The sequence below is a fragment of the Mauremys reevesii genome, linkage group 16, assembly GCF_016161935.1.
Source record: "Mauremys reevesii isolate NIE-2019 linkage group 16, ASM1616193v1, whole genome shotgun sequence".
Lineage (NCBI taxonomy): Eukaryota > Metazoa > Chordata > Testudines > Geoemydidae > Mauremys > Mauremys reevesii.
Genome location: NC_052638.1, coordinates 15,490,025 through 15,517,782, shown reverse-complemented (window position 1 = coordinate 15,517,782; position 27,758 = coordinate 15,490,025). Strand labels below are relative to the sequence as shown.

The 27,758-nt window shown below is 44.3% G+C and overlaps 1 protein-coding gene across 6 annotated transcripts in view; it reads right to left on the bottom strand.

Annotated features, from left to right (window-relative positions):
* The window catches only part of RPGRIP1L (RPGRIP1 like), a 128,784-nt gene that overhangs the window by 68,959 nt on the left and 32,067 nt on the right, over nucleotides 1–27,758 (bottom strand). For 4 of the 6 annotated variants that reach the window (XR_005588759.1, XM_039502931.1, XM_039502932.1 and 1 more), the window contains exons 8-13: nucleotides 26,477–26,623; nucleotides 25,116–25,189; nucleotides 20,491–20,630; nucleotides 10,375–10,481; nucleotides 10,089–10,139; nucleotides 1,093–1,272 (exon numbers count right to left, since the gene is read on the bottom strand). Coding sequence is in view for 4 of the 6 variants with exons in the window: in XM_039502931.1 (XP_039358865.1) it covers nucleotides 1,093–1,272; nucleotides 10,089–10,139; nucleotides 10,375–10,481; nucleotides 20,491–20,630; nucleotides 25,116–25,189; nucleotides 26,477–26,623 (699 nt within the window). In the remaining 2 variants the exon portion in view is untranslated. Of the gene's footprint in view, nucleotides 1–1,092; nucleotides 1,273–10,088; nucleotides 10,140–10,374; nucleotides 10,482–20,490; nucleotides 20,631–24,936; nucleotides 25,019–25,115; nucleotides 25,190–26,476; nucleotides 26,624–27,758 lie in introns of those variants that run through there. The other 2 variants (XR_005588760.1, XM_039502934.1) reach the window with 2 other exon arrangements.

Sequence of the window (27,758 nt, the reverse complement as noted above, 5' to 3'; positions counted from 1 at the left end):
TTCTTTTAAAAATCAACATTTATTGTTCCAAGTAGCTGCAACAAGAATAGTATCTCCCTATTGTTTAGGAGAGCAGAGATTGTGGTACTGTAGTGACTAAAGACTGGCAAATATTGACTTTTTAAGTGCACTCATTCTTAGGCTTCTATCTCACCTCTAGTCAGCCCAGGGAAGAGCTGTTACCACTTTTGTACACATTATGTCACAGTTTTAGAGTGGTCACCATTTCTTTGGCACACACCATGGAGTTTCAATGACAACTAATAGAAAAAAAATCATTTAAATTCAAGATTGAATCCATATTTTGAGACTATGCAAAAATAGCAACCATTTCCAATTAATTAACACAACGATCTATTCTAATTCCAGTAGAAATAGACTCAGGCCTCGTCTACACCATGGGGTAATGCATCCTATGGGGGTTGATTTCTAAAGCGCAAATATGTTGCGTATTAAATGGTTTGTGTGAACCCTGATGGTGTGCTCTACAGGTTTCCTAACGTGCTTTAACACTGCTCTGTGTAGTCAAGCCTCATTTAACCATAGTGATTAGCTATTGTTTCAGTTCAGTGCTCTAATGTTGTATTTCAAATTTTGATGGGTTCAGAATGACATCCATTATGTGAACAAGGTCTGCAGTTCCAGAAACGAGTTTGTCAGAGGAGGAGTGAACAGAGTAAAACTGGGCCAGAAGCTTTGCTTTGCCTGTACACTTCAAATCAGAACTCACATATGGCTGCAAATAGGCTTGTATTCAAGGAATGAGCTAGCAGAGGAAGCTTACAACCATGTTGATCCTGTGGACTAAACAGAACATTGCAGATGCAAACAGGCTACGCTGTCCCTGGCTATGGAACATGGATTTCATCCACTCCCACCCTTCTGAATTTCACCCTTATAGCCAATATTTATCATAATGGGAAATCTCCCAATGACCTCAAATATATCAATATTTAGTTCTTCATGCTGAAAACTTCCTGAATTCACAAGTCTTAACCATTAATTCAAATTTCTTGATAGTGAAAAAAGTTAAGGTGCTGCTAATATTAGTATTTTGTTACTGGTTATTTTCCACTGTAAACAGTTTAGTACCTGATAATCTTTGTTAATTTTATGCTGCACAATTAACATATTCCGTGTCTTTTCAAGTTCTTGCACTGTTTCTGCATGTGTTGCTTGAAGATCCCGCATGGCGTATTCCATGTCTTTATGGATGTCATCTTCTATTTTCTCTAAAAAGGTAAGGTCCCCATTCTTCTGCTGTTTGCGAACCTACAAGAAAAAGTTTGTTTTATTATTGGAGAACAATTTTGCAGTAAAATTAGGTGCTTGCTTGCATGTTTTAATCTACCATGAACAAGACACTAAAACACAGAAACAGGAGTACTTGTGGCACTTTAGGGACTAACAAATTTATTTGAGCATAAGCTTTCGTGGGCTACAGCCCACTTCATCGGATGCATACAGTGGAAAATACAGTAGAAAGATTATATATATATACACACATACATACATACACACACACACACACACACACACACACACGAAACAATGGGGGTTACCATACACACTCTAACAAGAGTCATCAGTTAAGGTGAGCTATTACCAGCAGGAGAGAAAACAAATTTTTGTAGTGGTAATCAAAACAGTCCATTTGCAGCAGTTGACAAGAAGTTGTGAGGAACAGTCTGTGTGTGTGGGGGGGAGGGGAATAAACATGGGGAAATAGTTTTACTTTGTATAATGACCCATCCACTCCCAGTCTCTCTTTAAGCCTAATTTAATGGTGTCCATTTTGCAAATTAATTCCAATTCAGCAGTCTCTCATTGGAGTCTGTTTTTGAAGTTTTTTTTGTTGTAATATTGTGACATTTAGGTCTGTAATCAAGTGACCAGGGAGATTGAAGTGTTCTCCGACTGGTTTTTGAATGTTATAATTCTTGGTCTGATTTGTGTCCATTTATTCTTTTACGTAGAGACTGTCCGGTTTGGCCAATGTACATGGCAGAGGGTACACGGACCCTGGGCAGCTACATATGACAGTTTCCCTGACCCTGTGCAGCTCTTCCCTCTGTACTGGACATTCAAAGCACCTTAAAGCTCCTGGGTGCTTGGCGCTTTTGAAAATCAAGACAACTTTCATAAGTGCCTAAATTTAGTACTCTTATGTTCAGCATCAATTTTTTAAAATCTTTGTCTAAACCTGCTTCTCCAAAATTGGTTTCTGATTCTGAGAAATCCGATCCATGGATGTCATGATCATATTATGACATAAGTATCATCCATCACAAGAACGTCACTCCCAGCACTGACACTTCCTTCTACTCATAAACCCTAACCAACACAGAAAGTTACTAGAAATCTTTTTAAAACCCATCCAACAAGTGTTTTGGGCCCAAAAAGGAAAAGACGGTTACTCACCGTTGTAACTGTTATTCTTCGAGATGTGTTGCTCCTATCCATTCCAGTTAGGTGTGCGCGCCGTGCGTGCACGGCTCTTCGGAAGATTTTTACCCTAGCAACTCCGGCGGGTCGGCTGGGCGCCCCCTGGAGTGGCGCTGCTATAGCGCTAGATATATACCCCAGCCGACCCGTCCGCTCCTCAGTTCCTTCTTGCCGGCTACTCCGACAGTGGGGAAGGAGGGCGGGTCTGGAATGGATAGGAGCAACACATCTCGAAGAACAACAGTTACAACGGTGAGTAACCGTCTTTTCTTCTTTGAGTGATTGCTCCTATGCATTCCAGTTAGGGGATTCCCAAGCCTTACCTAGGCGATGGGGTCGGAGTGAGACGTGGCAGAGTGTAAAACTGCTGAGCCGAAGGCTGCATCGTCTCGAGATTGTTGTACCAACGCGTAGTGGGAAGCGAAGGTGTGGACAGAAGACCAGGTGGCTGCTCTACATATGTCCTGGATGGGGACATGGGCCAGGAAGGTGGCAGACGAGGCTTGCGCTCTTGTAGAGTGAGCGGTGAGGCGGCTAGCTGGCACACGAGCAAGCTCGTAACATGTCCGGATACAAGATGTTACCCAGGAGGAAATCCTCTGAGAGGAGACCGGCTTGCCTTTCATGCGATCAGCAACCGCTACGAATAGCTGGGGCGAACGCCAGAAGGGCTTCGTCCGCACTATGTAAAATGCGAGGCCCTGCGGACGTCCAGGGTGTGAAGCTGTTGTTCACGACTTGAGGAGTGCGGCTTCGGGAAAAAGACCGGGATGAAAATGTCCTGGTTTAAGTGGAAGGCCGATACCACCTTAGGGAGGAAGGCCGGGTGTGGTCGAAGCTGCACCTTGTCTCCGTGGAAGATGGTATACGGCGGATCAACCGTTAGGGCACGAACCTCGGAAACTTGTCTCGCTGAAGTTATAGCGACGAGGAAAGCCGTCTTCCATGACAGGTAGAGTAGGGAGCACGTGGCCAAGGGCTCGAAGGGGGCTCCCATAAGCTGGGCTAGAACTAGGTTCAAATCCCAGGACGAGGTAGGACGCCGTATCGGCGGGTACAAGTGGTCTAGACCCTTAAGGAAGCGGGAAACCATCTGGTTGGAAAAGATGGACCGTTCTCCTACGGCCGGTCGAAAGGCGGACATGGCGGCCAGGTGTACCTTCAAGGAGGAGACCGTGAGTCCTTGTTCCTTAAGGGACCAGAGGTAGTCCAGGATCGTAGGAATAGGGACCACGAAAGGATTAAGGCCTCTCTGATTGCACCAGAGTGCGAAACGCTTCCATTTCGCGAGGTAGGTTGAGCGAGTGGAGGGCTTCCTGCTTTCCATCAGGACTTGCTGCACCGCCGCCGAAAAGTCACGCTCCGCATGGGTCAACCACGCAGGTACCAAGCTGTAAGATGGAGGGACTGTAGGTCCGGGTGGTGGAGCCTGCCGAAGTCCTGCGTTATCAGGTCCGGCCATAATGGGAGGGGAATGGGATCCCGTACGGAGAGCTCGAGCAGCAGGGTGTACCCAGTGCTGTCTCGGCCAGGCCGGAGCGATGAGTATGAGTCGGGCCCTGTCCCTCCGAAGCTTGAGTAGCACCCGATGTACGAGTGGGAACGGAGGGAAGGCATATAGTAGGTGATCCGTCCAGGAGCAGAGGAATGCGTTCGACAGGGAGCCTCGGGAGCGACCCTGGTAAGAACAGAACGAGTGGCACTTCCTGTTCTCTTTGGAGGCAAACAGGTCTATCTGGGGAAACCCCCACCTTCGGAAAATTGTGTGCACCACATCTGGACGAAGGGACCACTCGTGGGAGAGGAACGACCTGCTGAGATGGTCGGCCAGCGTGTTCTGCACTCCTGGAAGAAAGGACGCTACCAGGTGAATCAAGTGGATTATGCAGAAGTCCCATAGGAGCATCGCTTCTGTGCAAAGCAGGGAGGAGCGAGCCCCGCCCTGTCTGTTGACGTAAAACATCGCCGTTGTGTTGTCCGTGAAAAAAGCTACACAGTGCCCTGGAGATGGGCGTGGAAGGTCTGACACGCCAAGCGGATCGCCCGCAGTTCCCTGACATTGATGTGGAGGGAAAGCTCTTGGGGCGACCAGAGACCTTGGGTGTGAAGGTCACTGAGGTGTGCCCCCCACCCCAATGCCAAGGCATCCGTGGTCAGGGTGATCGACGGGGGAGGAGGGTGGAATGGGACTCCGGCACAGACGACCTCTGGGTCCAGCCACCAGTTGAGCGAATCGAGGGTCGGTTTCATGACTGTGACTACCATGTGTATGGGGTCGCAGTGCGGACGGTACCGCGATGCAAGCCAAGTTTGAAACGTGCGAAGACGCAGCCTCGCGTACATTGTCACGAACGTGCATGACGCCATGTGGCCCAGGAGTCGGAGGCAGGACCACTCCTGTTGTTGTGGGGAAGGATTGTAGGTCCTGGACGAGGGAAACCATAGTCTGGTGCCAAGGTCGAGGGAGGCAGACCCTGGCCAATTTGGAGTCCAGGACCGCTCCAATGCTCTCCACCCTCTGTGATGGAGCTAAAGTGGACTTCTCGGCGTTTATCATGAGTCCGAGGCGCTGAAACAGGGCTAGCATCTCGGCCAGTTGACATGCTACCAGATGGCGGGATGGTCCGCGGACCAGCCAGTCGTCGAGATACGGGTACACATGTATGCGACGACAGCGGAGAGCTGCGGCAACCACTGCCATGCACTTTGTGAAAACCCTCGGCGCGGTGGAGAGGCCGAAGGGTAGCACCGTAAACTGGTAGTGCAGGCTGTTGACGACGAAACGCAGGTAGCGTCGATGGGGCGGGTAAATCGCGATATGGAAATACGCGTCCTTCATGTCGAGGGCGGCAAACCAGTCTCCCGGATCCAGGGAAGGAATAATGGTCCCCAGGGTTACCATGCGAAACTTGAGCTTGAGTAGGTATCTGTTGAGCTCTCGGAGGTCTAGTATAGGACGTAAACCTCCCTTCGCCTTGGGGATTAGGAAATATCGGGAATAAAATCTCCGGCCTCGCATGTCGCTCGGCACCGCCTCTATAGCACCCAAACTCAACAGAGTCTTGACCTCTTGCAAGAGGAATTGCTCGTGAGAGGGGTCCCTGAAGAGGGACGGAGAGGGTGGGTAGGAGGGAGGGGGCGAAACAAACTGAAGGCGGTAACCATACTCGACCGTACGAAGTACCCAGTTGTCCGTTGTTATCTGGGACCATGCCGGGAGGAAGTGGGAAAGACGGTTGTAAAATAACGGTGAAGGATCCGGTGCATAGCCTGATGGGCCGTCCTCGGGCGTCCCATCAAAACGCCTGCTTAGGCCCTTGAGGGGCTTTGGAGGGCGCCTGGGACTGGTTACGCCGGTTGACCGATGGTCTACGGCGGTTCAGCCTGCCTCTGCGCCCATTATCAGGCCGTGACCTGGCCTGATTAAATGGCCAGTACGGCTGCTTCCGGAAAGACCTCCGCTGGGTAGCCGGTGTGTGCCTACCCAGGGTGCGGATGGCGATTTGACCGTCTTTGAGGGTCTGAATCCTCGAGTCCGTTTTCTCGGAGAAGAGGCCCTTAGTGTCGAAAGGGAGGTCTTGCAGAGTATACTGGACCTCAGACGGCAAGGTGGAGGCCTGCAGCCAGGAAATTCTCCGCATGGTCACTCCCGAGGCCAGGGTTCTGGCTCCTGAGTCTGATGAGTCCAGAGAGGCCTGGATGGAGGACCGGGAGGCTTTCTTGCCCTCCTCAATAAGGGCTGAGAATTCCGGTCGGGAGGCCGTTGGTACCAGCTCCGTAAACTTGGAGAGTGAGACCAAGGCGTCATAAGTATAATGACTGAGGAGAGCCAGTTGATTGGCAATCCGTAGCTGGAGGCCACCGGCCGAATAGACCTTCCGGCCCAACAGATCCATCCTCCGGGCCTCCTTCGATTTTGGCGCTGGAGCAGGTTGCCCATGGCGCTCCCGGTCATTCACGGACTGTACAACTAAGGAGTCCGGAGCTGGGTGCGTGTACGGATACTCGTACCCGCTGGGGGGAACCGAGTATTTCCGTTCCACCCCTCGAGCGGTGGGCGGGATGGAAGCCGGCGACTGCCAGATCGTATTGGCATTCCGCTGTACGGTCCTAATGAAGGGCAAGGCCACCCGCAGCGGGGCTTCAGCTCCAATAATGCTGGTGACCGGGTCATCGTCCTCCGCGACCTCCTCGACCGGGAGGTTAATAGCCTGCGCCACCCGTTGAAGCAGGTCCTGGTGGGCCCGCAGGTCAATTGGTGGAGGGCCTGATGTCGATGCCCCCGCCACCGCCTCATCCGGTGATGAAGACGAGGATAGGCCCTGGACCATGGCTTCCGGAGGTGGTTCGTCCACACATTGCGAAGCCTCCGCGTGCGTGGGATGATCTCCTGCTACCGGTGGCGGCGGTTCCTCTCCCAAAGGTGATGGAGGAGGTCTGCTGACCGTGGCTTCCGGCACCCTGTGGATGGAAGCTCTGGGCTGCTGAGTGACGGGGACCCCTTGAGCCTCGTGATAGGCCCAGGGTGTCCAGAAGCCCCATTGTTGAGGTCCGTGGTCCTGGCCTTGGGGATCAGCGCGGAGATCACCACCGCTGCCTGTCTGGGAGGCGACTGAAGGTTGGTGGGAAGGCCATGGGGGGGCAGAGGCACTGAGAGACTGCGCCTCGGATGCTGCCGTTCTGTCCCTGGACAGTGCCGGGGAATGGTGCCGGTCATCGCGGTGCCGGGAGCGAGAACAGGACCATCGACCGTGCCGGTGCCGGGAGGTCGACCACGATCTTGAGTGGCATCATCGGGAGCGGCTGCGTGAAGACCGGTACCGCAAACAGTACCGGGACCCGGACCTCCTACGGTACCGACGGTCGGGCGATCTGGACCGGGATCGTCTCCGGGAGTGCGACCGGTACCGCGATGTGGAGCGGTACCGGGACTGCAACCGGCGCCGAGACGGCGACCATCTCAGGGATCGGGACCTGGAACGCCTTCTATCCCGTCTGTCAGGGGAAGGCGGCCTCATGATGGCCGGTTTGCCCACTGACTGCACAGCCTGCACCGGCAGTGCCGGGGGCCGGAGGCACGGTGCCTCTGTAAGCTCTATGAGCTCTCTCGCCGTCGAGAAAGTCTCGGGCGTCGACGGGAGAGGCAGCTCGACCACGGTTTGCACCGGGGAGCACGGAGGTACCGGACTCAACGGCCCTGTCGGTGCCGGAGTCAATGGTACCGCGCATGGCCTATGCGCTGTCTTAGCCGGTGCCGAGGGAGCTGGCGCTGGCGGCTGGACAAGCGGTCCCTTGACAGACTTCTGCTGTGGCTTGCGTTTCCCCGATGGCGAGAGGGAACGGTGCCGAGGCTTCGGTGCCAGCTGCTGCTTTTTGAGAGTCTCGGTACCGGACCGGTCGGGAACCGCTGGGGCGCTCCGTGCCGAAGACGACTGCGGAGCTGTTGGTGTCGGCACCGCAGGGCTAAGTGCCGACTCCATTAAGAGCTGCTTTAATCTAATGTCCCGCTCTTTCTTTGTTCGCGGCTTGAATGATTTACAAATAGGGCACTTATCTGCACGATGGGCCTCTCCTAAGCAGCGCAGGCAGGAGTCGTGAGGGTCCCCAATCGGCATGGGCCGCTGGCAAGCCGAACAGGGCTTAAACCCCGGTGCCTTGGGCATGAGCCCGCACCGGTTCGGGAAAAGAGGGGTTCAGCCCCCCTAATTCCCCTTAATCTACTTAACAAACTAACTAAACTAACTATTTTAACTAACTATATACACTAAATACAATAAGAACCAGAGATAAGCTAGGGATGTGGAGGTCAAAGGAGCACTCCACTGTTCCAACGGCCGTCACGGGCGGTAAGAAGGAACTGAGGAGCGGACGGGTCGGGTGGGGTATATATCTAGCGCTATAGCGGCGCCACTCCAGGGGGCGCCCAGCCGAAGTTGCTAGGGTAAAAATCTTCCGAAGAGCCGTGCACGTGTGGTGCGCACACCTAACTGGAATGCATAGGAGCAATCACTCGAAGAAGAACAGGTGTTAGAGATTCTTTAAAGCAGATTAGGGACTTGGCCAGTGTTACTGATTTTACATGGAAGGTGCTTATATACTACTGTTATGGGGCCCAGTATAAAACCTCAAAATTCAATCAATCAATCAGCTAATCCCAATGTAATTTGTGACTTTGATCTTATAGCATTTGGATGATTACAGTTCTGAAGATGATGTCATCAGTGTAAATTTAATCAGATGAAGTGCTGTTTGTCAATTCTGCATTATTACAGGCTCATCCAAAATATTCAGACTAATGAAAATACAGAGTCCTCTCAAGTTCAGCAAAAAGGATCGCATGGGTGTCTCATGGAAAACTTAAAAAAATATTCGATATTAGATACAATTCTAATTATGTTGTTAATTACTTTGTTTAGCTTTCTTTTTAATATTGTTTTATTATTTAGAATTAAGGACATCTGAGAGGATTGCTTTTCTACTGTGAGGGCATGCTCATGCAGAGGTATATTTATCACCTGCTTTAGTCAACACATATATATGGGCCATTAGACAGGTTGGTGAGGAGACATGAGTTGGAATATATTCTCGAATATGGCTTATCTGAGGAGGTCTTTATTATGGGGGCTGAATCACATATTAGTTAAGACAGAGTTATTATTCTTGTGGTTCTTTCTATGCTTTAAAAAAACTGGTATGACACCTAAAGTCCAGGTCAAGTGATTCTTCCCCTCCACTTTTTTTATTTTAAATAATGGAAATCTATATCCATAGAGTTTTAGTTGGAAGAATTTATTGGCTTTTCACCCAAGATCATAATCCTTTACATTGCCTCAGCCAGACACTAGGGTTTTCAGTACTAGTGGGATATTAATACTTTTTCTATTCCAGTCTTCTAAAAGAAAGTTTAAAATAGTGATTTTTTTTTGTTGGGGGATCTTTTGATTTTAGAAAGGATATTTATCTTTAAGAGTCCAAGATGGATCATATATAATGTAACAAATGTGAATCTTTTAAAAGAAAAAAAAACAATAAAAAGGATTCGCCTGAACACAGGAAACACACTTTCACTTCATTGCAGTCTTGTTGTAAACGACAGAATTACAAACTATGTGCAAGAGAAAAAATTGTATCTTTCTGGTTCTTTTATAAATAAGCAGGAACAGGTGTTCAGGCACCAGAGAGCATCTTTTTATCATGCTTTCAGAGCTTAACATTTTAGTTTGGAGTATACTTCCATTACCTTCAAAATTAGTGAGCAAAAAGTTGTTTTTGATCAGCACTATAATAGGGTAAAGTGATAAATAAACAAACAGCAACTCTTTTCACTGAAATTAAAAAAAAAGGTAAAGTTTTAAAAGCAAGTGTCTGCCGATCTGGCCTAATTCACTTTTGATGTTATTATGAAATATGTACATAACCTAAATAAATTTCATCCTGCCATCTTTTCCTCTCTCCCGTCTGCTTTTCTGTAACTGGAAAGTGACATGTGCACATGTACGAACAAGCAGCATTAGCTACTAAAAGATGCACAAATGATTCACCTCTTGAAGACTGAGGCATTGTGTAGAGAACATGCAAAAGTCATCAGAGTTAAAAAGTAGAGTGGGACAGATCAAAATGTGGTCAATTTCTGTATAAGTTACCTTTATAAGCATGAGGGCTTCACTGAGTTCTGCCATTTCAGTATCACTCTCCTGAAACAGAAATAGTCAATAAAAGGTGTTATGAATGTGCGAATGAATAATGGAGAGATACATTCAGAATAACATGGTGCATTCTCACTAAACATGACACTTTGCCTGATATCATGAATAAATAAACTCCATCATACTTCTGCATTCTTTTGGTTTTGCTTTTAAGAGTACTTGCACTATGCATAAAACATAGAAAGCTTTTTTTGGTCATTTTCTAAACAGAAAAAAAGTTTACCTTGGTGAAAAACTTCATGCGATTTTTCAGTTCATCTAGCTGTTGCTTGTGTTCCAGATAATGCAATTGCAGTTCTTTGTTCTCTTGGGTCAGCTTCTCATTTTGGTCTTATTAAACAAAAAAACAAACACCATACTCCATTTAATCCAATAGAACTCAAAAAGTTGTGATACTGATTTTCAAATCTACTTCTATATAATAAATGCATTTTTAAATATTTGTCCCCTATTCCTTATATGTAGCAAGTCATATTGTCTTAGCTAGTTGCAAGATAAGATTGAACATTGGTTTTCTTCACCTGATAGTTGGAATTAATATAGGGAGGGTTGTTCTTACTGACATTAAAGCTCAACTCAATGCATTAAAAAAATCTACATTTAAAAAGAAGCATATTGAAATACAGAGAAACCTTGAACATCATCACACTAAGTATTTTCAACCATTTTTGTGTAATATCCTTAGTCAACCATTAACTCATCTGGCATGGGGTGTAGAGATTTCCCAAAATTACCCATTAACAAGCAATTAAAGCCATATCATTAGCTAGCAAGCTTTAATAGGAATTTTGCATCAGTAAGGATGAAGTAAAGAAACTTCAGGATTAGGCCAAATGATTTTAATTCAATTTAGTTCCACCAGTGCAACTTCTCTAATATAGACCAGTCCTAAATTTAAACCTTTTCCAAATTACTGAGGTTCCTGAGACACAGATGTAGAAAATGTCTACCACTCTCTTTGGTTTATTGCAATGTTTTCTATAATGTGTATTCCTCCTCCCTTGACTATTGAGGATCCCAAAATTATATTCCCTCATCCTTTGCTGTAATATTATAAATTCATTTTACTGGTTAGAGATACACAGTCAACTTGATGTGCAAGCATTAGCTTTTGCAATTCCCATTTGTACAAATAGGAGTTGATTGGATAAAACTCTACACATTTAATTGACAGTATATCCTTCTCCTTTCAAGAAAATAGTCTGACACCTTCTTAATGCTAAGACTTTTTCTGTTAACCTCAAGACACGCTCCATAGCTTATCTATATTTACAGAGTTGCTTTTTAGTTCTGAGGACTAAACTCAGCAGATACCAGAGTTTCTAGTTCTGAAGGTTTCAAATACTGGCATTAAACTACTTTTTATTCTGTATTTATATGACACAATCACTAAAATTAAGAGAACTCATCAGCTAAATCAACTTTCCTATACACTGCCATCTCAACTGATATGCCTTTCAACCTAAAAATCATAATGGCCAAACATACTCCCTCCCGCTACAAAACACTCACTTTCAATTGTAATACAGAACCACTAACAATGGTTTAATTCTCTACCACTATGTAGAAAACATGGTGTATGGAGGGGGAGGAGGGAGTCAGCATAGACTCCTCCCCAGGCTCACAAATCCTGTGGTGGTGGCTGCACTAACAGCAACAGCAGCAGCACATAGGCCTCCTTCCCCCTAACACAAGCTGTGACATGAGCTGTCTCCGTAGACTTTAGATGACATCATTGCATCACTTTACATTTGGATTACTGCTTAGACGGTTATCTTCACAACTCTAAGTGTTACGGAAACATTATCTTTCTTAATCAAAAGCTTAAACTTGCAGGTAACACGTGGTCAGGAAAGATCCACCTCATGAAAGTGGGTGAGAGGACTTTTCAAGCCCTTATATACTAATTACATGCAAACAAATGAAGTTAAATCAATATCATTTAGGTTGCAAAGTCAAGCACTTGAGTTAAGAAATATGCCATATGGCGCTCCCAAAGGACGGGTTTGGGCCACTGAGACTGTTCTGGGGGTGAAGGGAGGGTTGTTGGGAGAGTGCCCAGACCAGGTCTCTCCCACCCTCCTGGAGAGACTGTCTACTCCATGGATTCCTTGTGCAATGTGTGCACTATTATTACTTCAGTACCAGTAAGAGCCCACCCTTACATTAGAATGTTAATGTTCCATTCTCTTATTACTTTGTCAGGCTGCCAAAATTTTCCTGAACAATGCAAGTAACAGAAAGGAAGAGGTAATTTGCAAAAGATATGCTCTCAGAATAATTCTATGCGTTATACAGGAGGTCAGTCTAGATGATCAGAATGGTCCATTCTGGTCTTGGAATCTATGAATTTATGAAAAAAGTTTCTCTCACCCAAATCTGAACAGAATCTTATGGAACAAACCTAAGTCATTTCTCAGACCCACTCCTTACTTCTGAATTAGCAATAATCAGCAGCTTCTGCCAATCGCAACAGTCTTGTATTCAATATTTTACTTTTTCAAAATTATGTCCTTCTGACACAGAATTATTTAACAGCTTGTAGGAGAATGTTTTGGCAAAATAAACAATTTTCAAAGTCCTTTTGTTCTAATATCCTCAGCTGTAATCAATATACACATTGTGCTGATCCAGGGGTCGGCAACCTTCTTTATTTTATATATATTTTATAATAGTAGATATACCAATCTCCTAGAACTGGAAGGGATCTTGAAAGGTCATCAAGTCCAGCCCCCTGCCTTCACTAGCAGGACCAATTTTTGCCCCAGATCCCTAAGTGGCTCCCTCAAGGATTGAACTCACAACCCTGGGTTTAGCAGGCCAATGCTCAAACCACTGAGCTATCCCTCCCCCAAATTAGAATCAAGCCAATTAACTTAGAATCATAGAATATCAGAGTAGGAAGGGACCTCAGGAGATCATCTAATCCAACCCCCTGCTCAAAACAGGACCAATCCCCAGACAGCTTTTTGCCCCAATCCCTAAATGGCCCCCTCAAGGATTGAACTCACAACCCTGGGTTTAGCAGGCCAATGCTCAAACCACTGAGCTATCCTTCCTTCGTCACACGGCCCATCAGGGTAATCTGCTGGCGGGCTGTGAGACATTTTATTTACGTTGACCGTCCACAGACATGGCCCCCCGCAACTCCCAGTGGCTGCGGTTTGCCGTTCCCGGCCAATGGATCTCTGAGACGAGACTGGAAGACCCTTCATCCTGTCCACAAGTGCCACAAATAGTGTGAGGACAATCTAAGCAATGTAGTCCTGTCCAAGTAGAATCCTAACACTTTTCCAGCATCCAGTGTGTGGAGTGTCTCCTCTCCTTTTTGAGCATGAAGCTTAGGGAAGAAAGTAGGTAAATATATTGCCTGATTGATGTGAAGTGAGAAACCACTTTAGCAAGAAACTGGATGAAGGCAGAAGTACACCTTGTCATTACAGAAGATTGTATACGGTGGGACAGATACCATAGCTCTCAATTCTCCTACTCTCTTAGCCAAGGTAATTGCCATCAAAAAGGCTACCTTCATTGAGAATGGGGCAATGAACAGTTGGCCAGCAGTTCAAAGGGAGAACTCATTAATTTTGCTAACACTAGTTTTAAGTACCAAAGGGTAACACTAGTTTTAAGTATCCCCAGGTAGAGGATCCTAACTGGTCCAGACCCTTCAAAAACTCAATTGACATGGGATTATAGAAAAGAGAGCAATCATCACTTGGAGGGTGAAAACCTGAGATTGCTGCTAGGTGAACACCGATGGAACTAATGGCTAGAGCTTGTTGTTTCAGGTATAACAAAAACTTCAGCTCATATTGTATTGAAGCCTGGACCGGGGAAACCCCTTTTTTGCTGAGACCAGATGGAGGCTTCCTATTATTCAAAGGATGTTTTGAACAGATCTCCTCCTGAGCTGTTAACCATGGAGCATCCAGGCTGTAAGGTGAAGGGCCTCTAGACTGCTATGGAGAAGGCAACTATAGTCATGTGAGGTCAGGTCTGGGTCTAGTAGTAGTGTCAATAGAGCCCTGGCTGAGAGGCTCAGCAGAGTACAAAACCAATGCTGGTGAGGCCATGTCAATGCTATAAGCATCACTCAAGCATAGTCCTGCTTGATTTTTAACATTCTGAGTAGGAGAGGAATTGAAGGATATGCATTCATGAGATTATCTTTCCAGAGCAACAGGAAAGTGTCCGTCAGAGACCCTGGATTATGAGCAGATGAATTCTCTGTAATTTGAAGTCTTTAAATCATGATTTGAGGAGTTCAGTAACTCAGCCAGAGATTAGGGGTGCATTACAGGACTGGGTAGGTGAGGTTCTGTGGCCTGCAATGGGCAGGTGGTCAGATTAGAGAAGATGTGGGCAAACTACGGCCTGCGGGCCGGCGCAGCCCCGAGCTCCCAGCCGGGGAGGCTAGTCCCCGGCCCCTCCCACATTTAACCCCCTCCTCCGCAGCCATGCCACTGCGTGGGCTGCACTCTGGCCCGCCGCTCCCACTTAGCAGCGTGGGGAGCGCAGCTGGCTCTGGCTGGGTGTTGCGGCTTTGAGCTCCTGCTGCTGGTAAGGGGGCGGAGAGTGGGGAGGTTGGGTAAGGGAGGGGCCGGGGACTAGCCTCCCCGGCTGGGAGCTCAAAGCTCCACACCTTCCAGCTGTCCAGAACAGTCTAGCAGATCCAACTGAGTAGGTCTTTCAAAAATCACCACAAGTGGTTTCTGCCCAGATACAGTCAGTTCATTTTCTAACTGTGGGGAATTCCCCATGTTGACCTGTATGCAGTCTGCATCAACAGGAAGGGCAGTCAGGAAGGAGGGTTGGATGGGGCGGAGGTTCTGTGGGAGCGGTCAGGGGATGGGAAACAGGGAGGGTTGGGAGTGGGAGTCCTGGAGAGCCTGTCAGGGGGTGGGGATATGGATAGGGGTCAGGAGGGCAGTCAGGGGACAGGGAACACGGGGGGTTGGATAAGGGGGGTGAGAGTCCGGGGAGGGGGCGGTCAAGGGACAAGGAGCAGGGGAGGTTGGATGGGCTGGAGGTTCTGAGGGGGGCAGTGAGGGGCAGGAAGTGGGAGGGGGCAGGTAGGGGGTGGGGGCCAGGCTGTTTGGGGAGGTACAGCCTTCCCTACCCGGCCCTCCATACAGTTGTGCAACCCCAATGTGGCCCTCGGGCCAAAAAGTTTGCCCACTCCTGGATTAGATGATCACAATGGTTCCTTCTGACCTTAAAGTATGTGAGTCTCTGAGAAACCTGCTCGTGAATACAATTGATGAAACTTCCTGTTGATGCAGACTGCATACAGGTCAACATGGGGAATTCCCCACAGTTAGAAAATGAACTGACTGTATCTGGGCAGAAACCACTTGTGGTGATTTTTGAAAGACCTACTCAGTTGGATCTGCTAGACTGTTCTGGACAGCTGGAAGGTGTGAAGCTTTGAGATGGACTGAGTGGATACAAAAGTTCCAGAGCAGCATTGCCTCTTGGCAAAGAAGGGTCCATCTGACCCCTTTCTGTTTGTTCACACAGAACATGGCTGCTGTATTGTCCATAAATACTAGTAAATCCCTTTCCTTGATATGGGGAAAGAAGGTGTGACAAGCTACACGAATGGCTCTCAGCTATCTTATATTTGTATGGAGAACTACATCTTCCACCTGATCATAGCCCTTGAGTCTACAGAGATTCCAAGTGGGCCCCCCAATCTAAGAGCAGAACAGTCTATAAATAAAGTCAAAGTCTGTTAGGTGGAAGCAAATGGAATGCCTACACATACATTGAAAAGGTCTATCCACCAGTGAAAAGAGGCTAAGACACCAAGTATATGGGCACTCAAACCACCATATGCAGTGAACGATAATTTGGGGAGTACACAGAACTCAGCCAGCCCTGCAGCTTCCTAAGACGAAGCCTGGCATGTCAAACCACATAAGTATACGTGTCCATATGCATCAGAAGGAGGCCACTCCGCCTCACTACACTACTTAACAGCTGAGGGCCGATCAGCAGAGGATTAGCAATGTAAGTAAGTCAGTAAGGAGTCTATAGCCTGCCCTCTGGCTGGGGCAGGCAGCAAACAGTGCCAAGCTCAGTTCTCTGGCTGGGGCAGAGCAAAAGCAGTCTATGGTCCAGCTCCCTGGCTGGGGCAGACAGCAAATGAATGCAGGCCATCTGGCCTAAGTTGGTGGGGTTGGCAGCAGCGGGTATGGGGACCTGGGTCCACCCTACTCCACCGGGTCTGAGCCCAGGACCTTAACAGTGGCGGGGAATACCGCCACTGGATCAGTGGGGATCCTGCCAAAACATGCTGACCATGGCTTCAGCAAACACAACTGGACTAATGTCTGGTTTCCCTGGGCTACTTTCTACCCCTACCTGGTTGTAGGGATTCATTGCTCATGTCCCTTGGACTCCAGCAGCTCCCTGGATTACTTGCTGAGCAGCAGCTCCTCTGGGTGTTACTCCAGAGATGGGGTTGACACAGCTCAGTCCCTAGCTCAGGGAAAGCAGCAAGGCAGCAGCGGTGTCTGACTCCTTCGCTGGCTTGCCCTCAACTAAGATGGAGGCCCCGCCTTTTATATTTCCTGTTCCGCCCCTCTGCTTCCGGTACAAGGGGCAGACCTGGCCTGGCTTTGCCCACCAGGAGGTGGGGAGTGATTCCTCCCCGTCTGTGTCAGAGGGAGGCCACGCTGCTTCACTGCAGATAGGCCTTCAGGTCTAACAAATGGCCAGCATCGTTTAGAATCCAGTTTGTGGGAGGAACGCCCTGGCTTCCACAGAATCAAAAACGGATCTTATAAACTCTTATCTGAACACGAGAGGATTGACTTTTCTTCATTGATCAGCAATCCTAGCACGCCAAAGGTAGCTTGGATCATGGCCATGCTGGACAGTACCTCGCTCTTGAATCAGCCTCTCATCAGCCAGTCACCCAGGTACAGAACACTAGAGCTCCTAATTTCCTCAGGAACAAATCCACATGCTGTGTAAAAACACACTGAGCTGCAGAGAGGCCAAATGGCAGGACTGCAAACTGGTAGTGGGATCAGTTAACCATAAAACTGATGTATTTCCCGAGGCTTTGATGTATTGCTACATGGAAATGTCTCTCCTTTAAGTTGATGGCAAGATACCAGTTGCCAGGACCCAGGGAGGGGATCATGGAAGCCAGAGTGACCAAGAAAAACTTTTATTTTCTTTAGATATCTGTTGAGCTCCTTCAGGTTTAGTATTGATCTGAAATCTCCTTTACTTTTTAGATTAGGAAGTAGTAAGAATAAAACCCCTTTCCTCTGTGAAAAGGCGAAACTTCTTCTATGACTCCCAACAGAAGGGGAAATTGTACCTCCTGAAGCAGAACTCCTTCATGAGAGTGGTCCCTGAAAAGGGACAGAGAAGAGGGGCAGAAATAAACTGAAACGTGTATCTCAATTCCACTATAATTAAAAGGCTAAGAAGCCTGTCATCAATCTGCTGTGAAAAAGCATTGGTCCCTCAAAAGGGAGATGCTGAATGGTTCATTGGACCTCCTGAAGATGATCGATAGCCATGAATATATATGCATTGTAATGGCTGATGCCATGGCTTAAGCAGTAGAATCCCTCATCCACCACAGCTAGCAACTGTTGCCTCGCCTTCTCTGGCAACTTGTCCATACATTTTAAAACATTGTCCCAGAGGGAGAAATAACCCTCCAGTAATTCTTTGGGATTAGCAACACAGAGTTGTAGTCCCACTGTTAAATAAACTTTCCTCCCCAAAAGATCAAGCTTCTTTGCATCTTTGGATTTTGCAATAGATTGCAGCAGATTGTTCACGTTCAGTACTGAGCCTGGTATCAGGAGTGGCTTCTTGTGGCTCTCGACAGGAAGGATTGTGACACCTACTGGAAGATGTAGAGCAGGGAGGGTGCAAAGATGATCAGGAGGCAGGTGGAAAACCCCCAGGGTTCCAATATGGCCAGTAGTATTGTCCCAGAACCCAATTTCTTACAGCCTAAAGGTCTCTAGTGGCAGGCCAATGCAGAGCTTCCACTTGATACCAGGGGTGAAAACCCCTCAGAGAGGAGTGATGGCTAACGTGATGTGGCTGACACATATACAAGCCAACTTCTGACTCTGAACCAGATTCATCTAACCAATGAGGTGCAGCACCTTTTGGTGCCAGAGATTAGTGTCAGGATTTTGCCACAGAGATTTTATGGGATTTATAATAGCCTCATGGAGGGGAAGGGCTATCCTTGAGGGACCACCTGTCACTAGGATGTCCAGGAGCCCCTCACAAGACTCCCTCACCTCCTCTGCTTAAATGCCTAAGTTAGATGCCACCCACTTTAGTAACTCCTGGTGGGCCATGAAGATCGGAGACACCTCCTTCACCAACAATGCCTTATCAGGTGAGGAGGCGGCAGTGGCGTGAGCAGTACCAGAACAGTCTCTGCCCCGCCCGCTGCAGGTGGGGCCAGCTTCTGCTGCTCCGTGTCGGGTTTTGCAGTTCCCCGTGGTTGGTACCGGAGGTGGGTTCTGGGGTTTCATGGTGCGGTACCAGAAGGACTAGGCTCTCAGAGGCTAAAGAACACAAATATCTTAAACTGGAGCCTTGGTCCAGTGGAAACCCCCACAGGCTCCAGAACCGTCACTGAAACAATGCCAGTCCCCATGGTTCCATCAGCCAAGTGTTCTGGTGTGCCATGGCAGGTAGCCGTTACAGCCGCAAAAGACTGACGTGTGGAACAGTGCCGATGATCCCAAAGGCCTCGATGGTGTGAATAGACAGACTCTGCCTCTGACTCCGAAGAGGAAATGGAGAAGGAACAGGGAGACCATGGAGGTGTCGAGCCATCCGGTGCCAGTGAGCGGTGCCGTGGAGAGGCCCTCAAATGCGGTTTTCCTCATGAGATTGGTCTCGGTGCCATTCTGACGGTAGCGGAGACCTCCCTATCTCCCTTCAGTACCGATGGTGCCAAGTCCTTACTGTCTGGTGACCCCGGTACTGGAAGCAACAGCAGGTCCCTGGCCTCAACATATGCTTCTGGGTCACAGGCACCCAGAAAGTTGTGTCTTCCAGATACCTACTGCACTTATCTCATTAACACAGTTGGCAATGGGGCTGTCACCTAGGATCCAGTCTAAGAGTGGTATAACTTTGAGGTTCCAACTTCCACCCACAGAGAGTTGAAGATCATGGAACCTGTCAACGGGGGAGGGAAAGGGAGAGCGTCACTTGTGATGGACTGCAAGGGGGTATAAGACACTACTTACCCTATACTCATCCTATAACTGTGACAAGATGGTGAGAACACGGGTTGCCTTAGCCTGGTGATCCAGTCAAAAGTGGGGTGGTGAAAAATGGAATTCAATTCTGGGACGAGTGCAGGTGGAAACCTGTCACTTGGAATAAGTGCCCACAGGAGACACTAGCAGACATATCACATGTGCAGGTCATCTCTAGCCATCACACCTTTCTTAACCAATACACTTTCATGTTTTGACAACCACACTGTACTCTTGCCTTAGACTGTTTGATCAGAAAGTCCTGATTCCCAACAGTTAGTTTATAAACTAAAGACACACATGAATCAATGTTTTGTAACCTTTATCTTAAGGTATTTTATCCATTCTGGTATCAACTAAGCTGCACATTCTTTGGCCCCAATCCAACAAAGCACTTACACACCTGCTTAACTTTGAAGTCACTGGATCTACTGACAACCTTAAAGGATCAGATGATGTACTGCTTCACAGGAAAAAAGGCTAACTGGATAAGGTGATCAGAAAATCAGAATAAAAAAATAGAGTGGTAACTGGATTTGTACCCAGCTATGAACAAAAATTAATGTATATACAGAAGATTAAAAAATAGCTGGCCACATGAAGGGTGAAATAGAGACAACTGTACAGCCTCCAAATGATTGTATGGTATATTAACACCATAGTATAGTGCGTGGAATCTGAATAACGGTGGCTCATATTTTGGGAGGGAATGTCAGACACGCCCTCTTGTCAGAGAGAAGTTATCACAGTGAAGGATGACAGTAAATAGGAAGCCAGTAAAAGCAGGCTTAGAATGAAAGCATTAATGCAATTTTAAAATCCTAATGGATATAGCTTCCATATTCAGCACATACTTAAGCAGATGTCTAACTTTAATGGGATTATGTATGTGATTAAAAGTTAGTCTTGAGTTTTAGCACCTTGCTCAATCAAGGCCTTGAAGTGTGGCCCATAATCACCAGTTATAGGAACTGAACTTTTCTATGACATGCATACTGGACTAGAACTAGAAAGGCAGAAGAATCTTGCACATGCAGCACACTGAGAAAAAGACTGCTATTTTATAAATATACCTCTTTCTAGTTTCATTCTGTCAAGGATTTCACTTTTGTCTGCTAAGTCAGACTTTAAGGCAGTCTCAAGTTGAGCAATTTGTAATTTCAGTTGCTGTTCCTTTAACTTCCATTGCTGTTCATGGCTCACACTGAAGGCACTGCAATAAAACATGTGGCATGTGAAGAACTTTTAAAAATCAACTTCAACAAAAATAATAAAGAAAAAAGCTTTTAGTGGCACAGAGACTACTGTCATCATGTTTTAGGAATTAAGTAAACATATGCTGGTCTGCTGCTGTTGAAACCAAGGCGCCTTTCTCAGGCTGCGGTTAAAGAACATGAAAGAGTTTGTGGGATGAGCAAAGGAACTGGCCTTAATTTAGAGCTCCAAAGTCAGAAAAGTTGGCAGTGTGCAGCATTTGTGGGACTAGAAAAGGAATTCAGATGCATATTCCAGGGGAATCCACAACTCCAAACCTCAGCAACAGACAACTGACAAAACCATTCTTTCCGCATACAAAACCTCTTAATGTAGAGACCTGTGATTACCCACCTGATCTCTTAACATCTGCAAAGCATAGAGAGTCTAAAGCCCTGTTGCCTGTTCAAAGAAACATTGACTATAAAGTGACAACAGTTCTCATACTGTAAAATGATTCTGATTAAGAGGCACTTACACAAAGTAGTCTTGTGTCCTACTAAAAAAAGTCAAGGGGATAAGAATAGCTATTTTTGTCATAACACATTATTTGGTTCTAAACTGAAAACCTGTATAGGGATGGGACACAGAATTAGAATTTCTGAAACCATCACAAAAAATTATTCCGTTTGAAGAAAGAGTAAACATATGAAATGATTCACAGTTAGGATAGAATATGTAAAGATATATGCACAATGTGTTTTTGCATAGTTAACAAGATGAATGCTACTTTGTGCTGTTCATATCATTATTTAACAATGCACTCATTGGCTTAAAAATGTTCTCCTGGGCTTCAGCAAGTCATAATCCAGCTTATTCACCAAAGTGCAAATTGCAAGAAATGTTCTGCATTTTTGTGAATAATCTGAAACTGTGCTTTAACTTCAGTAATATATGAGGCAGCTCCTCATGAATCTGATTTGGAGAAGCTGATTCCAACTGGAATAGGTATGCAACAAAAACTACAAGCAAAAAACCCCCAAACCCACACAGCTCTGCTTTCCACACCTAAATAGAAATGGAAATTGTATGTCTCAATGGATTGGCTGTGACAAAGTAAAAGTGAATTTACATCTAATGAATCAGGATCAGGATTTGCATAAGGAATTGAAGTAAGAATTATTGTAACATGAAATCTTGACCCTACTTTTTAGCTGACTAAAATAATTCCAAGATACTTAGGAACATCTCATGTTTTCCCGGAATGCAATAAGTGAAAAGTTAAATGTTCACCATTTGTTAATTTTCAATGCAATTAACATATTCTACAAAGAAATGTATTTGAGAGGCAGTGTGGCCTAGTTATTCAGTGTTTCTCAACTACCAGTCCATGGACTGGCGCCAGTCCGTGGCAGCCTCCTTGTTGGTCCCTGAGATTTCCCTGGGAGAGTTTAGGAAAGCAAAAAGCCAGTCCCTGGTATCAAAAAGGTTGAGAAACACTGGGCTAGTGGACAGTCAGAAGACTTGAGCTCTAGTTCTGGTTCTGACACTAACTTGCTTTGTGATTCTGAACAAGTTACTTCCACCTCTCATTCTGCTCCCACCACTAATCTGTCTGGTCTATTTAGATAGTCCCTGTCCTGAAGTGTTTCCTGTCTGATTCTGTGTTTGCAGAGTGCCTTTTACAATGGAGTACTGATTTTGGTTAGGACCTTTAAGTGTTACGGTAATATAAATAAATAATAATGTGTACTTCTCCCTCCATTACTATAGTTTTGAAGAGGTTTCTTTGAATCCATGGTACCAGCAATTTTGGGAAACACGTAGACTTACATTATTCATGTTTTGATTGAATGACTAATGTGAAGAATGGATTACTTCAGCATAAATTATAACTGGTTAAATCTTAAACAAAAAAGGTCATATGTTCTTAATCTTCACTCATCTGAAGAAGAAGAAATTGCAAGTTCTTGTGAGTATGCTACTATGTAGGTTTCCATCTACATTCACGATTACTACAGCTGTTTAATTGCTACATAACAAAATACAGGTCCACATTATTTCAGTTGTCAAAAATGCTATGCTCCAATGCCCTTCATACCGGCACAAAGATCACCAACAGTTGTTCTGCCAGTAATATCAGAATTTGGATTATTTAAATTAAGAACAAATTTTGAAGTCAGTCCTTTCCAAGCCCACATAACGCTAATGTTAATATGTGTAAGTTAGTCTGAATTCAGTCCATAGCTATCTTCCCCTCTAAATTTAGGGTTACATTCCATTTGAAATTATGTGGGATTTCTTTTGAAATTACTATATTGCACCACACTTGGAGCCATCTGGGTAACTATAAATGGTAAGCCACATCTGAAACCATTTCCTTTGCATGGATTGTGTGCATGACCAGATCTGCATTACAAGAGCCTATGAAAACAATCCCTACAACCCTGTTATTCATGCAACTGGTTTTCTTGGATGTTGCCTAAATAATAAGACTTCACTGACAAACTCATACTTGTGTACGCAGGGTTGTGGTAGCCATGTTGGTCCCAGGATATTAGAAAGAGAAGGTGGGCAAGGTAGTATCTTTTATTGGACCAACTTCTACGTTTTCAAGTTTATGCAGAGTTCTTCTTCAGAAGCTAGAAAGCTTGTCTCTCTCAGAAGTTGGTCCAATAAAAGATATTACCTCACCCACCTTGTCTCTCTAAAACTCATATTTGCTCTCTGTAAAGTCTTGGGGCCAAAGCCTGCAGTCCTGGCTTCAGCAAAACTCCCACTGATTTCAAAGGATGTTTCTGTGAATAAGGCATAGGGTAAGGAACGCAGGGGTTGAGTCTGTTATTTTCTAGCTCCTACATCATGATATCAACCCTTTGGCACGTCCACTGGTATGTCCACTGCTAGCAGCAACAGTAAATATAGGCACAATCCATATGTGTAACAACACTGGCACTACGGAACAAAAAGTATAGAACAATCAATTTGTTTCCAGTTTATTTACACTGGAGATTTACCTGTCTTCACTGGCTTTCTCTCTACAATATAATCCTTTATATTTGAAGGGACAGTGGAATCAACTGGATAAATGAAGTTATGGATGAACAGAGGGGTTATCTGAGGGAGGGAGGAATAACCATGTGGCAGTTAACTGGAAGTTTCAGTTTACTGGGATATGGTTAAGTAATGTTTTAATTTATCAGTTTATTTTAAGGATCTGTTATTTTTAGTTGCCTCACTTAATCTTGCAAAGCAAGAGATAACTTCAAATAAGATTACAAGCTTTGCTTTACCAAGTTATTTCTTTGCATAATTGAAAAGGAGAAATTATGGTGTAATAAGAAATATTAATTCACTATTCAAAAGCCAGAGGAATCCACAACATCAAACCTCAGCAACAGACAAATGACAAAACCATTCTTTCCATATATAAAAGCTTCTTCACGTAGAGAGCTGTCATTACCCACTTAGTCTTAAAACAATCCTTAAAAACAATCGGTTCTCAAATGCTTTCCCCTATTTACATTTTTTGTTTGTTTTTTAGCAGGAAGGTAACAAATATAACAACTCAGCAAATAATATCAGATGTTATTGTATTTACTTCCCAGAGGTCCTTTAAGAGTTGCCAAGTTGATAAACTGCAAAATACAAGTTCAAAACACAAGTCATTTGGGGGTGGAGGTGAGAGGGGGCAAAAAGAAAAAGACTTCTAGCATTCTGGCTACTTCCCCAGGAAACAAATTAACTTTACATGTCCCTGATTATTTTAATTGTTCCACCTGGACAGAAAAGGTCATGTTCTCCTTCTATTAGAAGAAAGACTGTTGCCTTCAATTCATGAAAAGTTTATTTAAACATCACTTTTTTCTCATTAAACTTTTGTAAATTGACTATTTCAATTTTCTATTCTGTATTAGAGACTGAGTTGCACCTTATCAAGCTTCATGTTCTGAAGATTTAGCATTTTAATATTTTATTTATGTGATTTTAAACACTGCTGACAGGATTTACACAGGCTATTATCTCCAAGAGCATTCACATAAGCTTCAAGTAGAACCAGGATAAAGGAAACAGTTGCTATTAAAATAAACACAATTAGAAAATGTCACCAAAACTGTCACAAACATTAGCCTCACTTCACCTCTACTGCATGGGAGGAGTAATTCAAGAAAATATCATCCAAGAAAATAAATTTAATCTGCAGAATCCTACGTCCAGAGATACATGGATTCCTTATAATTCAAAAAGCAGCCACTTACACTGTTTCTAATGTAAATTCACACCTACTCCTGAACATCTTGACAGTCCTGGAGGCTCAAGCCCTTTCTTTGTCAACAAAATAGATGCAACACAGGCATGGCAGCATAAGTTTCCACGTACACTTATGGATAAGAGAATCCCTAGGAACTGGAGTGAGAAATAGTTAAGTCTATATATATAAAAAGAGGAGCTAGGAAACAAGAAAGGGAGTCAAGTGACATTAAAAAAATCATTTATAATTTACCTGTTATATAGTTTATCATAATTTTCCTTTAAAAGATCCCTCTCCTTTTCTAGGTCATTAATTCTATCCTGCAACTAAAATGAAGAAGAAAACTACATGTAATGCACAGCACAGGAGAAAATAAAAACAAGAAGTTATAAAGGTGATTAGCAAATATCTGTAGACACTGTCAAACATGCTTTTATTTTTTTAATTCAGCATTGTATGTAATAGTCTCTTAGAAGCATAAAAATAATAATAATAATAATATTTTTCCCCACAAATATATCTCCACTTGGACAACAATTTTTTCATGTTGTTTATGGAGATGAAATTAACAAGTCTGGTCTGTGTTTAATAACAGCATCTAATTACATTGTGGTTTATGCCAAAAAGATTTGTTTTCGGCACTAACAATTGTGATGATCTTAGTACTGTTCTAGGAATGGTGTTAGCTAGTTAGTGGCTTCTGTATAGTTAATTTTGTTTTGAATCAGCCAAACAAAAACAGATATTATTGACTGCTTGCTTTCAAAATGTCCATTGAAGGGAGATAAGAATTTTAAAGCCATTATACATTTAAAAAAATTAAGAACTTTCCCAAGTATATTATAACAATTTAGAGATTATTAGATATGGGATGAGTTTCTTTAAGCTTAAGCTCTGTCAGTATAACAATAAATTCATAATGAGCCAACCTTTAGGCATAACTAAATGTAGCAAGATATACAATGGAAGAACCTCAGCTATGATCCTGCAAACTCCTTCTCTTGCACAGTCAATGGAACTACTAAGGGATTAAGGAATGGGCCCTAAATCTGGATCAACGCTGACTGTGGCACTTCCATTCTTCTGGCTAATGGAGCTCAGGAACAGAAAAAGTAATTGATTTGAGCTTCCAGGTGGAAAGGACAGTCATCTGTTATTTGAAAAAATCATTTAAAAAGATTTTAGGTAGATGTTCAAACTTGCTGTGATTCAAAAATGTGGTGCAAAGGAGTCTCAGTAAAAAATCAATCAAGAAAATATGTACTATGGCTGTATTAAAATAAAATTAAAATATATTAAAATAACCAAATTTTCAACAATAAATGAAGTCAGCCTAATGTCAACATGAAAGTTCAAATGTATGCAGAAAAACAGAGGTCAAGTATGTAAATATCCTATTTGAACAAGCAGCAAGTACAGGATCTAATTTCTAGACATAGGGAGTCAGAAGTTAAATCTATACTATACTTTTCTCTTAACCAAAAAGTCAATAAGCAGTGATTTGCAGAGCAACATTTAGGTAATCTCTTTAATTGAAAATACAATTTTCTCACTAAATATTTCCAGAATTAGATTTGAATGCAGATCAATGCCTGAGCCATATGGAATCTCACCTCTTCTATCCTTTGTTTTGAAAAAGTCATCGACTGTAATTCTTTCTCAAGATGGAGGCACTTCAAACGCTGTTCTTTAAGCTGCAGATTGAGTTCATTCCCGTTTGCCATTAAAGCATCATGGCTGGCCTTAAGGTTCCTTTGACTCTATAAAAAGGAATGGAGAAGAAAAAAAGAAAAGGTTAACTTCCAATAACAACACAATGATGAAATAATTCCTGAGTTATAAATATGTATATATTCAAATAGTAGCTGATCCAGCAAAACAGCACATAATACACATTTTCAACTCAGCCAACAGGAGGCACTCTTGAACTAAGTTTGACCCCCTGTAGGAACTGAAAGATCAGTGTCAGCACACATGGCCAACAGAAAGGTGGTAGTTTTTCCTCTCCTCAACATTAACATCTTACAGTTAGTTGTTCTGAGAAGGACCAAAACTACATCTGTTAAAGCAACTAAAACATTTTGCTGTGGTTATAGTGGTTAGATGTGCTGACCAAAAACACTGCAATAACAAGCAAAAGTTAAGGCTGACCACAGCTATGCTAATCGCAGAACTTGACAGCTCTGCTAACCCATAGTTTTAGATATTCATTTGATTTATATTCACAATTCAGTCAGATACATTTCCTTGGAAATAATAATTTAATGAAAGGCTTACAATTTCTTTTAAAATTGAACCTACTTTGTTGGATTAAATGTAGATACTTTAACCATCCTTAATATTAGTGCAAGATGCTGGTAGAACCTCATTTCCAGCATATTACTGATGATTATACCCCTCATATTTCCCAGTGTTTTAGTAACACTGATTCATTATAAAGAATTTCACTGTAAATCACATTCAGACAAATATGGCTGTTAGGTTGTTTTGTTACTGGTCAGTCTGCTATTTAACATTCTCTAAACCCAACATGTAATTATATAAATATAGGAGTCTTTTATGGATGGTTTTGCATGGGAGAAGTTAGTTTTCATGTTTTCCACAATTCTATGTCATGTAATATTTTCAGGATTTTAAGACAGAAAGTGATAGAAAACTCTGTGCAATTTTGTTGTCTTTTCTGAGAAGTCTACGTGCAGAATGACTACTCTCAAAAATGACTTAAGAAAAAAAAAGTCATCCACTTGATCTTTTACCTCCCATTTGTCCATAATATAAACCTTATGTAAAACATCAAATATGGCAGACACTCTTATACCAGAGAAACTTCAGAACAAATTAAGTATATTATCCATAGCCCTCATCACTTATTTGTAGCCTTTGACACCTTTCTTA